Source organism: Toxotes jaculatrix, chromosome 1 (genome assembly GCF_017976425.1).
Source record: "Toxotes jaculatrix isolate fToxJac2 chromosome 1, fToxJac2.pri, whole genome shotgun sequence".
In the NCBI taxonomy this organism is placed as follows: Eukaryota; Metazoa; Chordata; class Actinopteri; family Toxotidae; genus Toxotes; species Toxotes jaculatrix.
In genome coordinates this window covers 32753911-32770998 of record NC_054394.1, presented here as the reverse complement: position 1 = coordinate 32770998, position 17088 = coordinate 32753911, and the positions used below count along the sequence as shown (strand labels likewise).

At 47.5% G+C, this 17088-nt stretch overlaps 2 protein-coding genes across 2 annotated transcripts; one reads left to right on the top strand and one right to left on the bottom strand.

Moving 5' to 3' along the window:
* Positions 1-162: 162 nt before the first annotated feature.
* LOC121183710 (isocitrate dehydrogenase [NAD] subunit alpha, mitochondrial-like) lies at positions 163-8937 on the bottom strand. Its single transcript, XM_041040896.1, has 11 exons — positions 8869-8937; positions 7598-7663; positions 7052-7135; positions 6838-6952; positions 6574-6761; positions 5155-5288; positions 4624-4726; positions 4375-4439; positions 4198-4282; positions 3652-3804; positions 163-744 (listed from the first exon to the last, which is right to left on the bottom strand). The coding sequence occupies exons 1-11, from the start codon at positions 8893-8895 to the stop codon at positions 661-663; spliced, it is 1104 nt and encodes a 367-aa protein (XP_040896830.1). The 5' UTR covers positions 8896-8937; the 3' UTR covers positions 163-660.
* Positions 8938-9822: 885 nt separating this feature from the next.
* LOC121183716 (calcium and integrin-binding family member 2-like) lies at positions 9823-15162 on the top strand. The gene is made up of 6 exons (XM_041040909.1): positions 9823-10057; positions 10470-10504; positions 11446-11557; positions 12339-12486; positions 12573-12768; positions 14242-15162. Exons 1-6 carry the CDS (start codon positions 10007-10009, stop codon positions 14261-14263), a joined length of 564 nt encoding a protein of 187 aa, XP_040896843.1. The 5' UTR covers positions 9823-10006; the 3' UTR covers positions 14264-15162.
* Positions 15163-17088: the final 1926 nt, after the last annotated feature.

Sequence of the window (17088 nt, the reverse complement as noted above, 5' to 3'; positions counted from 1 at the left end):
ACAACATGACTCCCCTGCACAGGTGAATGATGCATGAGCCTGAAGAATGACGTGCACCTGACAGGAGATTCATTTCACCGTCACAGTTCATCTTTTCAAAAAGCCCTTTTTAATGGATGATGAAGATGATGAAGATCTGGAAGAATCCAGAGAAGCTGCACGTCTGTGTTTGTGGTTAGAGACAGCAGAGAGCAAACGTCTCCGTCCTCCTTTATATAAACCTCAACTAAAGAGCAGCAGGAGACAGTAACAGGAAGTAGAAACAATAAATAAGAGGACATTTCAGTTACGGTTACACTGGATCACAACAGGCAGAGCGACGTCATCCACACGTGTGTCATCATTCATGTTCATATGAAATTCTCTGTAAGAAACTCTGCTGAAATTATTTCATACCAACGTGGTCATGTCAAAGTTGTGCGTATGTTTTCTGAGAATGTTTCATTGTGTGACTGACAGGTAGCTGCCACAGAAGCCCCGCCCCCTCCACATCATCTCATATCATTACAGCAAAGACATCAAACAGGTAAACACAGGTGAAAGAAAAAACAGAGGCTGGGGGGAGGGGGCGGGGGGAGACTGGGGGAGGCGGGGATCTGTGATGGAGGAGGGTCAGGTGGGCGGAGACCCGGCTCCCACAGCAGCTCCGTCACTGAAGCTTCAGTCCAGATCCTGGATCCGACGGCAGATCTCAGCTGTGAACTCTGAGCACTTGGAGTTTCCTCCCAGGTCCTTCGTCAGCACCTGAGACACAAACACACCTCATCAGTTTCACAACAACAACAACAACAACAACAACAACAACAACAACAACAACAGCAGCAGCAGCAGCAGCAACAACAACAACAACAACAACAACAACAACAACAACAACAACAACAGCAACAACAGCAACAACAACAACAACAGCACTGTTTCCATGGTCTCAGCAAAGTTTGTCTTCTGTCATCGAGACAGATGTGCAGACTGTGTAACAGCTGTGAACAGTGAGACAGAGACACACTGTGATGTCTCAAGAACTATCTCCCCCCAGACTTCGACCCCTACCAGTTTGCATATCGTGGTAACAGATCCACAGAGGATGCTATCGCCGTAGCTCTCCACTCTGTGCTGAGCCATCTGGAGCAGCAGCAGAGCTACGTTCGTGCTCTTTGTGGATTACAGTTCCGCCTTCAACACAATCATTCCCGACATTCTCATCACCAAACTGGACACTCTCGGCCTCCCCCCTCTCACATGTGCCTGGATAAAGGACTTTCTAACTAACCGACCCCAGACTGTGAGACTCGGCCCTCACCTCTCCTCCATTCGCACGCTGAGCACCGGCTCTCCACAGGGCTGTGTGCTGAGCCCCCTCCTGTACTGCCTCTACACCCACGACTGCAGTCCGGCCCAACAGCAACCTCATTGTTAAGTTTGCTGACGACACTACAGTGGTCGGACTCATCTCAAAGGGAGATGAAGCAGCCTACAGAGAAGAGGTCCTGAAGTTGGCATCTTGGTGTTCAGAGAACAACCTGGCTCTGAACACCAAGAAAACCAAGGAGATCATTGTCGACTTCAGGAGGCACAGCACCGACTTAGCCCCCCTCTAAGGGGGGGCTAAGTCGGTGCGGCACAGAAGATCATCGGCTGCCCCCTCCCCTCCCTGATGGACATTTACACCTCCCGCTGCCTCAGCAGAGCAAAGAGCATCACCAAGGACAGCTCCCACCCTGGCTTTGCTCTGTTTGACCTGTTGCCCTCAGGAAGGCGCCACAGGCACATCAGAACAAAGACTAACAGACTCAGAGACAGTTTTTTCCCGAAAGCCAAAACCATACTGAACTCACACATGCACTGAACCCCACAGTCTATTCCCCTGAACCCCTGGACTTCCTTCCCTCTATCCACTCACTGTGCAATATTCATTAATGTGCAATAACCCATACTTCTTGAACTGTGCACCTTACCCCCCCCCCCCCCCTCCGTATTTTGATTTTTTCTCTTCATATTGTTGTATAGCTTTCCTTTTATATTTTGACTTGCACTAAACTTATTTAACTTAATCTATTTTATTTTATTCTATTCTATGTTGTATATTCATACATGTTGCACTGGAGAAGGAGATGCTTTCCATCTCGTTGTACATGTAAAAGATGTCCAATGACAATAAAAGGCATTCTATTCTATTCTATTCTATGTAACTGTGCAAAGTATCAATCAATCAATCAATCACTGATTGATACGTACAGTACAGCTCAGAGTCTAACCCTAACCCTTTACAGAGACAGACACGTGAGTGACAGGTCTGCTCCAGATCCAGGTTTTCTCTGTGGACAGTCCAGAGATACCCGGTCTAATGAAGACCTGCTCGTCTGCAGATTCAGCTCATTCAAGAGAATTTTCTCTTATTTACAAATTCCTGTTGTCCAGATCTGTCCTCATCACTGAGGTCTGATGAACCAGTCCTGAAATCTCAGTCCCCCCGTCGAAGAGACAGTTTCTCAGATCATTGTCCGTCTCAGCTGTTTGACACATTTTCTCTCTGGTTCATTTCTGCATTGAAGACATCAGAGACACTGTGAAGACGTCAGAGACGCTGTGAACTGGTTTCACTGGTCATGCATTAATTTCACGTGGAGACTCGCTAAACACTGAAAACACTCTCAGACGTCAGCACGTGATTTCTCATCCTGTAAGACGAACCTGCTTCTCCACAGAAAGACGTCGTCCTGTCTTCAGGCCTGGACAGATACAGAAACCAATAAGACAGAACATCTCGGTACATGTCTCTGTCCAGGTGAACTTCCTCTGAGGTCTCACCTGTGGCCTGATATCATTCTCTGCCCTGCCTCAGTAACTCACGGTGTCCACCATCCACCTTAGTCCTGGACCACTTCGCCGTTACAGGTTGTGGAAAATATTCTATTGTTAATTTAGAACTACGCTGTACCTAAACCCATCCTTAGTACAAGTTTGCCCACATTCCTGCCAGGTTGTAAAACTTTCCCCAGAGTTGTTGTAAGGGAATAAGGATTATACCTTGTGGTCATTTAAAACAGACGTCTCCTAAAGTGAAATAACATCTGTAAATGTTGATCTGGAGAAACCTTAGCTAACCTGGGAGTGAACTCTGATTAATTGTCCTGAGTGTTTGTAATAGGTGTAAAAACAGTTGCTTTCTAGAGTGAACTGTTTATCTAAGGTTGCTGACCTGGAAATATCATAGATGGCCTGGGAATGAACCCCATTTGGTTGTCCTGATTGTTTACGTTTGGTGTGACCAGAAGACATCCTTTATTGTCTCTCATGCTGGGAAAGGTATTTATGGCATACTGACTACAGGTATAAAGAGTCATACTAGACAACACTCTTTAGACAACACTGCAGAACACACTGTGAACTGTATGTCTTGTCTCCATGCTGCATGACATTAAAAGACTTGATTCACAACACCCGGTCTGAGTTTCCCTTTGCAGGATTAGACCCTCACATTGTTTTCACAAGGTGAACTTTAAATGAGCTGGAGACTCTGAGGCGGCGAAGGCCTCGTACCGGCCGCGTCCAGTTTCCACCTGCTCGGTCAGAGCGTGAACCGCTGACGATCACTCCAGCTCGGTGTCTGTCTCTCCCTGAGATTCCTGAACCCTCCGAGTGTCCCTGTCTCACCTTCTTGTCTCTGATGGTGTCAAAACAGGCCGTCTGGATCTTGTTGCCGTGTTCGTGGAGACCCATGTGACGCAGCATCATGACGGCGCTGAGCAGCAGGGCGGTTGGGTTTGCCAGGTCCAAGCCCGCGATGTCGGGGGCGGTGCCGTGGACCTGCGGGACAAACACACACAGACACACACTCGAATTTTAGTTTTCAAAGTGGTCTGTTCAGGTTTGGTCACAGCTTCAACTCCCTCTTAGTTCCACCTGAGCTCCGTGTCTACAGAGAGACACACGTCCTCCACTGACCAATGTTGTTTCTCCGTTTGGGAAACGAGGGACTGGAAGAACTGGAAACCGGTTTCCAGTTCTGATAACTGATCGTTTAGATCGATCATGTCAAACAGTCTCACGTTGTTTGTCCAAACTAATGATGAGACAGCGTCTGTCACACTCAGCGACCTGCTGCTGTCCCTCCATCACAAGCATTCAGAAGCTTAAACGCAGGTGTGACAGAGTGACGACCCGTCGGCTTTAAATCTTAAAAAAACGTGAAAAACAAACCGATTCAAATATGGCGACTCCGTTTGCTCCGATGTTCCCGCTGGGAGTGACCCCGAGTCCTCCGATCAGACCGGCACACAGGTCGCTGAAACACAAAGCATCACCATGTCACATTTACCCCACACGCCCTCTGCTGGCCTCACAGGTAACACTGCCGCTGCAGGGACAAAAACCAACCTCAGAATGTCTCCGTACAGGTTGGGCATGACCAGGACGTCAAACTGGGTCGGATCCTGAACCATCTGAAAGACCAGAACACCGGGACACGAAGGTCAGACAAAAAAGGTTCAGCTGTAAACGTGAAAACGGAACAAACTCTGAACACTGAACATCTGTAAACTCCAGACTGAGATGATGAGCAGACCACCTCTACAAAGACAGTCCTGAGTGTCTCAGTGGACTGCTGAGGTCTCACAGTGAACTTACATTGAGACACACAGTGTCCAGGTACATCTCAGTGAACTTGATGTCTTTGTAGTTCTCTGCAACCTCACGACATTTTCTCAGAAACAGACCATCGGACATTCGCCTGGACAGAGACAGAGACAGAGACAGGAAAACAGAATCCAGATGACCATCAATCATCAGATCATTGATCACAGTGTTAGCGTGTTAGCTTTGGTTTAGCCATCAGAGGATCAATCACACAGGAAGCTGTGCATCCACTGACACCTCACAGGTAAACACCCAGAGTCTCTGCCTGCTGACTCCTGCACACTGAACCAGTGTGTGTGTGTGTGTGTGTGTGTGTGTGTGTGTGTGTGTGTGTGTGTGTGTGTGTGTGTGTGTGTGTGTGCAGTAGCAGCTGCACTGTTGTAACTGTTAAACAGATTTTTAGGACGAGTCACATTAACTCTTCAGTTTGCTCAGAAATCTGAACCAAACTCGTCAGGACGTCTTCACACGTCTGTCCATGTCCCTCACTGCGTCCGTCTGACCGACTGCTGTGGTACCCACATGATGTTGGCTTTGTGGACAGCCGTCACGCTGTTTCTTTGGTTGTTTCTGGCGTATTCGAAGGCATACTCGGCGATGCGTCGGCTGGCGTTCTCCGTGATCAGTTTGATGCTCTGAACCACACCGTCCACGATCTACAACAACAGGAGACAGGACAGTTTCAGAGCCGGGAGATGAGGGATTCAGATCACGGACCGGGATCAGGACCGGGACACTGACTGATGATAACGTCCTGATCGGCAGAAAACATGATGCAGTTTGCAGTGTCCACAGGGAGAGTTCACACACACACAAACACACACACACACCTCAGCTGCTGCTGTTCCAGGAGCAAACATCTGGATTTACAGATGATACGACACCTGTTCAGGTGCAGATCTTGTGCTGGTGTGAATTATATTCTGCTTAACTGGATCCACAGTCTTGGTGTCTAACTAATCACAGTCAGACCACCTGACTCACACACACCTGAGAACGTGTGGAGAACACAGGTGTCTGAGCTGCTCACAACCAACGGAACAACATTTAAAAAAAAAATTTTTTTATCAAATCTAAGGAAAAATAAGACTCGTTTTTTTTACCAGCAGGTCAATGACGATTTTTCCATGAGAAGGTGAGTGAGGTGCAGAGAGACAGAGACACAAAACCCCAACAGGAGGAAAATGGACAAAGGTTGATTATGGCTCAGGGTGAGAGGGAGTCCGCACACAGACACTGGGACGTCTCCTGTCAGCTGAAAGATCTGTGCCGATGCTTTGGTCAGGATTTCGTTCATTTACCAAACATGTCTATGACTCTTACACCAGTTACACTGGTCTCTTTGTGCTAAGCTAAGCTAATCACAGCAGACTCTCAGGATTCTGATTCAGGGGGTTAAAGAGTCCAGATCTGAGCTGACAGTGTGAACCTGGGAGACACACTGATCCACAGCAGGACTGTGCAGGACGAACAGGTGAGGTTTGTACGACTGAGCTGCTTCCTCATTCTTACCCTGAAGACGAACAGGAGCACAGCGTCCTGTCTGCAACGACTAGCTGACCTACAGGAGCACAGGTGAGGAGGGCAGGTCATCGCTGCAGCACACAGGTAACACCTGCTCACAGCTGCAACACACTTCATTCTCCCACTGAGTTGGACGCGGTGACATCAGACCTGAGTCTAACGGTCACTGGACTGAAGATGTAGATGAACTGTGGTTAAAGTTCTGCTCTTTCCTCCTAAACTGCCGTTAGCAAACGTTGCTACAGACTCACGAAGCTGTCGTTAGTTCATGTTATTTACTGAGTGATAAAAGTTAACTACATAAACTCTCCTGCTAGTTTTAACTGGGTGAACTGACCCTTCAACAGCTGTGTGATTTTATTTAAATGGGTCTGACCTCCCATCACACAGCGTACATCCTGCATCTGGTCCACTCACCACGTGTTCGATTCCGCTGTACTCGCCCTCCGTGTTCTCTCGGATGGTGACCAGATTGACATCGGTGTACGGAGTCTTGTAGCCCTCAATGGAGACGCAGGGACGCACGTTGGCGTAGAGGTCGAAGGTCTTCCTGAGCAGCAGGTTCATGGACGGGTGACCTGCGGCAATGGGCGTCTTCAGGGGTCCTGCAGGACAGAGATTCCACTGATGAGTGGCGCACGTAGACAAACTCTGAACGCTGCACACTCACCCTCCACAGACCTTTGAGTCCGATCTTGCTCCTGTCCATGGACTCTTTCGCATCGGGAGGGATCATCCATCTCCCCCCAGGTCCTTTTATCGCCGTCACGTTCCGCTCCTCCCATCTGATTGGAGCCTGTAGGACACAATCAAAACCAGCCGATTCTCCCTACGGTAGCCAGGTGTTTCTCCAGGTAAACAGAGAACAAACTCCTCCTGTGCTGAACTCACTCACCTTGGCAGCCTCAAAGATTTTCATGACAGCCGTGGAAATCTCTGGTCCGATCCCGTCACCAGGGATCAGAGTGACCGTCTGCATCTGTGGACAGACGGACGGACAAAATGATTGATGCTGATTGATTGATGATCGATAAAATTAATTTTCTGTCATTTTCACCCGTTCATGTTTCATTCCTGAGGCATTTCTTCAAAATGTTCAACTTTACATGAATTACGAGCTCGTGCACATTGGAGTTGTCTTATAATTTTCACAATTCATTGATGAATGTGTGTTTGACAAAAGCATGAATCTGAGACACTGATAAAACTGACGCCACAGGAAGTTCTGTATTTATGACTCTGATTTTCTCTCCACTGACTAATTAATGAATTGATAGCTGAAACTAACTGATTGATTTTTGTGATCAGGTAGTTTCACAGTTTCTGTGGACAGAAAAACAAACCAACTCAGACACAGAGAAAATGCTGAGCCCTGTTTTATGTGTGTGTGAGTGTGTTGCAGCAGGTGCTGGTGTCGGGTTGGGGACCCTGAACTACTCACCCCTCTGGAAAATAAAGCTGAGGACAGAGCAGGTCTCCTCACCGCCCCTCCGACCACTTGGGACAGCTGGAGGACACAACATGAAGGTCACTGCAACGCACACACTCCACACCGACCACACACACACTCAGTGAATCTGACTGGAAACCGGTCAAACACAACCAAAGTGTCACATCACCGAACGACCTGAGGCCGGCGATGGTTCACAGAGCAGCTGATTTTCAAACGAACGTTTCCTCAGTCACAGGATCTCGAGCAGCTTCAAGCACCAACGTCTGCAGTTTCATGCTTTGTTTACTTTAATGTGCTTTACTGTTCCAGATGCTCATGAAGTTGGCAGTGAGGTCTGTGAAGGACCCAAAGACACCAGGACACACACACCCTCTCTGAGCTTTGATCTAAAATCTCCACTAAAACATATGAACATTTTATTTTTATGACTCTGACGAGCTGTTTCATCATATTAATTTAGTTAGAAAAGGTTGAATCCCATTAACAACAACAAAGTATTAACAGAAGGTTTATCAATATTTTGGTCAAATAATGAACTTTTCTTCTTCTTATCTTCATCTGTTGTGCTTCAGTTTAATGTGAGAAACCTTGTTTATGTTACATGTTCTGCTGTAGTTTCTTACTTAAATGTATTTTCCTTCTTTTCTGTCTTTTCGTGCCCATGTACCGTACTGCACTGAACTGAACCCGATTTTTCCTGGCCTTGTGTCGTTTGTGAATTTATGACAGACTACATTCAAATCAATTTAAATTTTACTGTAATGAAAGCCTGCATGGTAGATTTAATATCGCCGAACTTAGCAGAAGGAACTCGGTTGAGTAACGAGCAAAGAAACCTTAAATTTGTTTATTTTTAAGCGCGGTTTTGGGCGTCCCTACAGCCAAACCGTGACAGCTGAGAGTCGAGGCCTCCACCCGCGGCACTGACAGAGTTCAAGTTATAGTTTCGTGGTGATGGATGAAGTCGTGACTGTTCCAGGGTAAAGCCGAAGAATCGGCCGCGGCAGTCTGCTCTGAAATCCGCCCTGACTGCACGCTGAAGGACACACACGAGCGGCTAGCCTGCTAACCTGCTAGCCTGCTAGCCTGCTAACCTGCTAGCCTGCTAACCTGCTAACGGCAGCGAATAAAACACATTCAGAGCAAGTACACATCGACAGAGTGACGCTAACACTTCAGCTCACACACAGCACACAGCTCGCAGCTGATAAACGCGGTGTCAGTGGCTTTAATCCGTGTATAAAGCATCTTTTTCTCACCATTGACCTCCACACGCTGCCTGCCATTCCGCACTCCGGGACAAAGATCCTCTGTGACAGAGCGCTCACTCTGACAGAATCCTCAGACTCACACGCTGAGCACAAGATGAACGGAACTATTAGTAAAAGTACTTAACTCTGACTCTGATATTATTACTCGCTGCTGTATTAATGTGTAAACAGCGTTTTAGCTCAGTAGCTAGTTCAGGTAAAGTAGTGAAAAGGAAAAACTGAAGTATAAATACCTCAAACTCCTGCTTCAGATCAGGATTTGAGAAAATGACCTTTTTTGGTCATTTTCCTTTTTTGGTCATTTTCTCAAAACTGTCCGATTTTTGAAATCTGACAGTTTGAAGCTCGAGTTCCCCTGTAACGTGTCGTACATCCACTTTCTGTGCTGTTTATTTTACATTAAAATGCCTGTTAATGTTTGTCTTTTATGGAAAGATCGTTGTAGTGATTCATCTTTGAAATAATAGATTATCTTCGATGCAGAGCGGAAGTGGACGATGTCATCTGCGGCAGGGTGACGTCAGCGCAGCCTCGGTAATCGGGGGGTGGAGATTTGAAGGTTTTTGAAATTTTTGAAGGGTTTGGAAAATCCATGAATATTTTTGAAGATGTTCGAATATTCTTAAAGGGTTTTGGCATTTCTGGAATATTTTGGAAAATGCTGTGATGTTTTAGCAAACAAACTAAATAAGTTCTGTAAATCTTTAACATGATTTGAGAGATTTGCATCGCTGACCTCCTGGTGCCTTCTTGTTCCGCGGAGTGACACTGACTCAGTGACGATCTGCTCATCCTGTGGCGCTAAAATCTACTTTGCCTATTTATCCCATTTCCAACCTGAGACACTTGAATGTAACTCCCACTTGAAAGCTGTGTTTACGAGCAGCACCTGAAGGCATCAGGCTGCTCCCCGCACCGCCTCCTCATCGCTGAGGCGTCAAAATCACCTTTTCCTCTGCTGCTCCGAGCTCCGCGGCGGCCAGGAGGAGAGTCAGACCCGGATCAGGACCGTGGATGTCTCGGCCGTGTGCAGAACAGCTGCTGGACCGGAACATGTCGTCCTGAGCGGATTTAAGCAGATCTGAGACCTGCAGTTCCAGTGTGATGGGAGAATCGGCCGAGCAGGATGGGCAACAAGCAGACAACCTTCACCGAGGAGCAGCTGGAGGCTTTTCAGGTGACACATCCACACCCATCATCATCTTTAACACAGATGTCCTGCTTTTATTTCATGGGGATGAGAGATGTGGAATAGAAGAGAGAAGATTGCTGAATTCAATAGAACTGAATTAAACAGAATTGGATAGAATAAACTGAAATAGTGCAGAATAGCACAGAGCAGAGCAGACAGGGCAGGGTGTCTCTCCTGTTGCTGATTGGCTGAGCTCCAGCCTCTCTCTGCATCCTGCTGGATGTGATGCTGCTGCTGTCCTGCTGACTGATGGTGTGAAAGCAGATCCTCCCTGAGGTTCAGCAGCTCTGTGAGTCACTCTGACTCAACACCCAGCTCCATCATCAGCTGTTTATCTGTTTGTTTGTTTGTTTGTTTGTTTGTTTGTTTGTTTGTTTGTTTGTTTGTTTGTTTACAGGATTGCACCTTCTTCACCCGGAAAGAAATCCTGCGGTGAGTTATCGGCACCTTTGAGACAAATCCTCACCAAACGGCCTCATTAGCAGAGTCACCTGGTCAGAGTTAACTCCCTCTGCTGGAAGGAGGCTGAGGAGGCGGCTCCTCGTAGCATCTGATTCAACCATTTCTGCTTCTGGCTTACTGAGCACAGAAAAAACAAAAACAACAACCTCCACCAACACACTCCCAACGTCCACATGAGAATAAATCAGAAAACCTCATCATATAGATACAGAAGCAGACATCAGTCTGAGTCTTGATCCGAGGCTCTGTCCTCTGTGTTCACTGTGAATCCATCTTTAGCAGAGACTCTTCAGACTGAAGGGACGAAGAGTCGTGGAGTTGCTGCCTGCTGCCTGCTGGCTGCTGCCTGCTGCCTGCTGGCTGCTGGCTGCTGGCTGCTGCCTGCTGCCTGCTGCCTGCTGGCTGCTGCCTGCTGCCTGCTGGCTGCTGCCTGTTGCCTGCTGCCAGCTGCCTGCTGCCTGCTGCCGGCTGCCTGCTGCCTGCTGGCTGCTGGCTGCTGGCTGCTGCCTGCTGCCTGCTGCCTGCTGGCTGCTGCCTGCTGCCTGCTGGCTGCTGCCTGTTGCCTGCTGCCAGCTGCCTGCTGCCTGCTGCCGGCTGCCTGCTGCCTGCTGGCTGCTGGCTGCTGCCTGCTGCCTGCTGCCGGCTGCCGGCTGCCTGCTGCCTGCTGGCTGCTGGCTGCTGCCTGCTGCCTGCTGCCGGCTGCCGGCTGCCTGCTGCCTGCTGCCGGCTGCCTGCTGCCTGCTGCCGGCTGCCTGCTGCCTGCTGCCTGCTGCCGGCTGCCTGCTGCCTGCTGCCGGCTGCCTGCTGCCTGCTGGCTGCTGGCTGCTGCCTGCTGCCTGCTGCCACAGATCCACACTGTCATCATGGTCAAACAGGAGTGTGTTAATCCTGTGTCTTCTGCTCTGTTGCAGGTTACACGGCAGATATCGTGAGCTGGCTCCACATTTAGTGCCACTGGACTACACCAACAATCCCGACATCAAAGTCCCTCTGACGCTCATCATCACCATGCCTGAGCTGAAGGTAGAGAGCTCAGTCCTCCTGTGACAGACCCATAGTCAGGTTTTATTGTTAGGAGTCAGGTGAGTCCATGTTAGGACGAGGACGGGCGGATGGATTTTCACACAGGAGACTGCTGTTCATTTCCAAACCAATAATCAATGTATTTGGTTTTATCTGTGACTGTGTGTTTATTACTGTAAGCGTGACAACGAAGGCCCGGCACACCTGCCGTTGGTACGCTCTGCTCTGCTCATATCCGAGGGACGAACTCACCATGTTTAGACAGAGGTGGTTCAGACTGAGGAGGTGGGCAGAAACACATATCACTGTTTAACGTTGATCTGACGTTGATCTAATGAAGTAAGAAAGAGTCATTTGATCATAAGGTAAAGTCATATTTTAATATTTTATTGTCCTTGTTTCAGTTTATTTCTTCTCAGTTTTCATGTTTACACATCAGCCACGTTACCTCTTAGTTAAGTCCTCACCTTTATCGAGGTGGATGAACTGACCAGTACAACCAGTCTGACCAGCAGTGGTCAGGGATTAAGGCCAGGCTCAAGGACCAATCTGTCTCTTAGAAACGATGTTCGTATGTATCTGTAGGAAATGTGAGGCAGAGCAGATCGTAACATGTTTCCACTCAGAACTCCAGCATTATGAACCCACTCTGTTCACGGTTCTGTTCAGACTCTCGCAGCTCTCGGTGAAGATCAGGGAAGGAGCTGGTTCTGAGCGAGCTGCTCTGCTCCGACCTCCGACCAGAAGCTCACGGAGCTGTTTTGTCCATTTGTCCTGACAGGAGAACCCTTTCAGAGACAGAATCGTGGAGACGTTCTCAGAGGACGGACAGGGGAACCTGAGCTTCAACGATTTTGTCGACTTGTTTTCTGCTCTCTGTGAAACTTCACCCAGAGAGCTGAAGACAATATACGCCTTCAAGATCTATGGTAACAGATTTGTCTCTCTGAGATCTGTAAGACACTGTAAAATGTTTCTCAGTATTCCTCTGTGTGATGTTCTGGTTCTGGTCCAGACTTTAACAGGGACAACTTCATCTGTAAGGAGGACCTGGAGAAGACTCTGAACAAGCTGACCAAAGGAGAGTTGACTGCAGAGGAGGTAACTCTGGTCTGTGACAAAGCCATCGAGGAGGCTGACCTCGACGGAGACAACAAACTCTCCTTCGCTGACTTCGAGAACATGATCTCTAAGGCTCCAGACTTCCTGAGGTACAATGCTCGTTTTTAACTTGTCCCTCAGCAGATTGTTTTCACCAGCTCTGTCGACAGTTGAATGGTTTGGAACAGGACAATCAAACATTAAGATTCTTGTCTGGCAGAGTTGGACCTGTAGTTCTCATCAGTAACCACAGGGTCTGCCAAATCAGACATCTGACAGATTAAAGGTTGTAGAAAAAACACCTGAGCTGACCGTGGAGACAAAAACATGTGACATCAGGTTTTGTCCGTCACTCAAAGCCCTGTGTTCATTTCCTCTGTCAGCTCTTCAGTTCTCTTTCCACATTTTATCTCGACCTCCGGATAATTTCCAGAGCTCGAGGGGAGAAGCAGGGAGGACGGGCTGACCACATGTTCAGCAGCTCGAGCCGAATCTTGCTCTGCTCTGCGTAAAGCTGTGCACTCATAGATAAAACCCACAAAATCAACAGTGCAGCTCGATCAACTCGTTTTACTGCCGATGATCCATCACTGCAGTTTCATTCCTCCGCCCAAACCAAGCAGAAAGAACACGGCTGCAGAAAAGATGACGGGGGATTCATCCCATCAGCGATTTCAGTCATAAATCTGTCTATCACACCGGACCGCCGGTCACAGATTAGCTGGGGATGAGGCTCCTGGGTGCTTGTTGCTATGGCAACCAGGTGAGATAAAGTGTAATGAGAGTGTGTTAAAGTGTGAAGGCTGATAGACTCACTCAGACTGAGCTCATGATCTCCCTCCTCGTGCTAATCTGACAGTCCTGTAAGAAATGTCCTCTGTGGACACTGTCTGTGGACAAAATAATAGAAACACCTGTCAGTATAACACAATCTAGTTCAGCAGCAGAGTTGTTGGGCAGTTGTCATTGTGTTAAACAGTCAGAAGAGACAGGTGACTCCTGAAGGTACCTGTGTCTGCCACACACACACACACACACACACACACACACGACGCGTTTCCAGTCCAGTTCCGGTGGGTGTCCTCCAGCTGAGCTACGGCAGCTGCACCAACGTAAGTGGAGACAGTCTAAATAAGCTCGTCGCAGGTTATATGGTGGAGGACATGCTGCGTGTTTCCGCCGTGGACCCGCTCTGCTCTCACCGTGTCACAGGGTGTAACACTGGCTTCACTTTGTTTAGAACGCGTTTCTCAATAAAGTTTTTCACGAGCTGACTAAAGAGGTTCTTCTGTTTTTGAATGGTTGGGGTGGGAACGAGTAACTAGTACTGTAACTAGTAATGTAACTAATTACTTTTGAAATAAAGTAATCGTAAGAGTAATTTGATTACTTTTAAAAGGCATAATCAATAATCACAGTTGAATTACATTCACAGAGTAACTTGCCCAACACTGTTGGTGGCTCACATTAAAACATGTGACTGTAACGTGAATCTGTGGTTGGATGAATTACTGCTGAGTCATCAGGGCTGTGTGTGGCTGCTGTCTGTGGTTCTCATTCTGTCTGTTGTCTCTCGTCTGCAGTAACTTCCACATACGAATATGAGACTCTGCCTTCACAGCCGAGATCCTGCAGAGGAGAGATGTCTCACTGACACCTTTTCCTCATCCAACCGGTCTCCACCTCCTCCCACACCTCCACCTGAACCTCAGACCCACCTCGACTCAGTGCCTGTCCTTTCTATCACTTGTGGAGAGTCTTCCTCTCCAGCAAAACCTGAAACTGGACCCGAAGTCTCGTCTGGACTGACAGGAGCACAGTCAACTCTTGCCAATTCTTGCATAGAGGGACATCGGGGACAGACAATGCATGAAACCTTTCTCTTTAATTCCTTGTGAATGTTAGGAGGCGGATGAGGACGAGCGATAAACCAAGACGGGGCTAATTTTATACCAAGAGAGCTTCTCTGCACCAAGTCTGATGTCTCCTTGGAACATTTTTGCTCTTTGGAGACACAATTTGAGACGCTGGGAGGACAGTGCTGCAGAGGAACAGGGCTTTTCTGACTTCAGTGCTTTGCAGAAAGTCTCGATCCACTGACTGGATTCTTTTTAAAAAGCACATTTTCAAAGGGCAAACAGTGAAGAACTATGCAATTTTTCTTCCTGACATGTTGTAAAGCTGTGGACACTTTCTACGTCTGGTACAGTCAAAGGTTCTGGTGCATAATGACAATCATAGTAACCTGTAGCTCAGTGGATGGAAGGGCTCTGTCATCTCACCTGTAAAGTTTGGCTGTGATAAACTTTTCCTGCCTCCAACAAACTTGAAAACAGTTTTCACTCATTTGAGATGAAACGTTTTCTGACTAGAATCAAATAAAAGAATTTTCCGTTGCTCAGCGCTCCACAACACTTCTTACCAACAGAAACTGATTCAGGTTCAGGTGCTGACGTCTGTCCTGTGCTGTATTATAGCTGCTCCACAGTCTGCAGCTAAATCCATCAGAGCCAAAACATTAAACACAAACATGTTCCATCAGCTGTCCTCGCTGCTGTGCCGTAACAATGCTCTCATTTCCTTTAACCTTCTGCGAGTGCTGTCAGGTGAGGCAGCGTCGGTGGCAGCTTCACGTACATGATCTAAATCAGGACGCGTTTTTTTCCAAAGCTGGACTGAATGATGGAACTGAAGGACTTCACACTGACAGCGTTCACTGTGTGGCTGCGGTGTGGATGAATGCAGATATACAGAACAAACAGCTGCTGCTTCAGGTTTCAGGCTGATGTTCAGTTCAGGTGGAGACGTGTTGCTGCAGCACTGGAACAACATCAGGACGTTCGTCCTGATTATTCCAGCCACAGTCGGCCAGTCAGCAGGAACAGTGGTGACGACGCTGTTCCTGCTGCCTCAGCACTCCCGCCTTCATCTGCCAGATCAGGCGGGCTGCTGTATGCTGCATGCACCTGACGGAGCTATCACCACAGAGGGCAGCTGGTGGGGGAAAGGATGGAGATCGATCAGTAGTTAAATATTGTGGTGACAAAGATGAGGCAAAGATACTGTGAGATGAAGGGAAAACGACAGGAAGTGTTTTTACTCTGACCTTCTTATAAAAACACACCGTTCATGGAGGAAATGAAACCACTTTAAACTTTTAGCCTCCAGCTGCAACAATTCAAAACTGAAGAAGATCCATAATCAGAAAAACATGCTGCAGAACTTCATTCAGAATCCTGCAGATTTTAAGTTTCCTTCAGTCTCACGCAGTATCCAGGGACAGTTCATCCTGTACAGTACATCCTGATGGCTGAGCTGCTGACTGATGGCTGCAGACTGATGGCTGATGGGTGATGTCTGATGTCTGAGCTGCAGTGCTGCTTCTGTCCCCAAACAAACGTCTTGTGTTTCCGTCACTTCAGGCTGATCAATGTCTTTGCCGTCTGCTGGATTGTCACCCTGCAGTTTCTCAGCTTCAGTTACACATTAATCTAATAGCAGCCACTTTACTCTGCTCTCTGTGTTTATATAAAGCCATACAGGAAATCTGAGTGGCGTCTCTGTGGAATCAAAACTGTGGGCTGAGCTTAACAAGACAAACTACCAAGTCCTCAACACATCAACCCAACAAACGCTGAGGAGCATGTCACCTGTTTACACAATCAGCAGGCAGCAATCACAGGCAAGCTAACACATACACACACACACATACACACACACACAGACAGAGAGACAGAGACACACACAGACACACACACACGCACAGACACACACACACACACACACAGAGACACACAAAGACACTAGGCGTGTGCCCGATTCATAGATTAATTGTGATGTGACACCTGACGATTCAGAATCGATTCATAAATGTTCAAAAATAGATTCTTTTAATAACGGAAGGAAAGTCCAGCGGTCGGAACGAAAAAAAAAAAATTATGGGGCCCTATGATTTCCGCGATCACTGAATCGTGGAATCGGTCGACTAAATTGGAATCTATTTTTAACATGGAATATCGCGGAATTTGACATAATTTGAGTGCAATGCTGTTTCCGTGTGGAAGAGGAACGTGTGTCTGTGGAAAACTGCACAGAGGGAAGCAAATCTGTGTGGCACAACAAGCCCCTTCCACAGACTAAGCCCCTCCCCCTTCAAAACAATGTAAGCATGGCCGAGCGGCTGCATACGGCTCTGTACTGAGGGGTTAGCGTCGAGTGTTATATATTCTGTCAACACTCTGTTGACTGGAAACGTAAGAATACGCACAGTGACCATATAGTGTCCAAAATCCATATGAGAAACAATCTGGCTGACGTGCACATACAATAAGATTTAAAAGGATTATTTTCTGCACATCAAGATATCAGATTGTAATAGAAGTGGAAATATTGTTTGTATTTCCTTTCCCTGTTTTTTCTTTTCTTTTTTA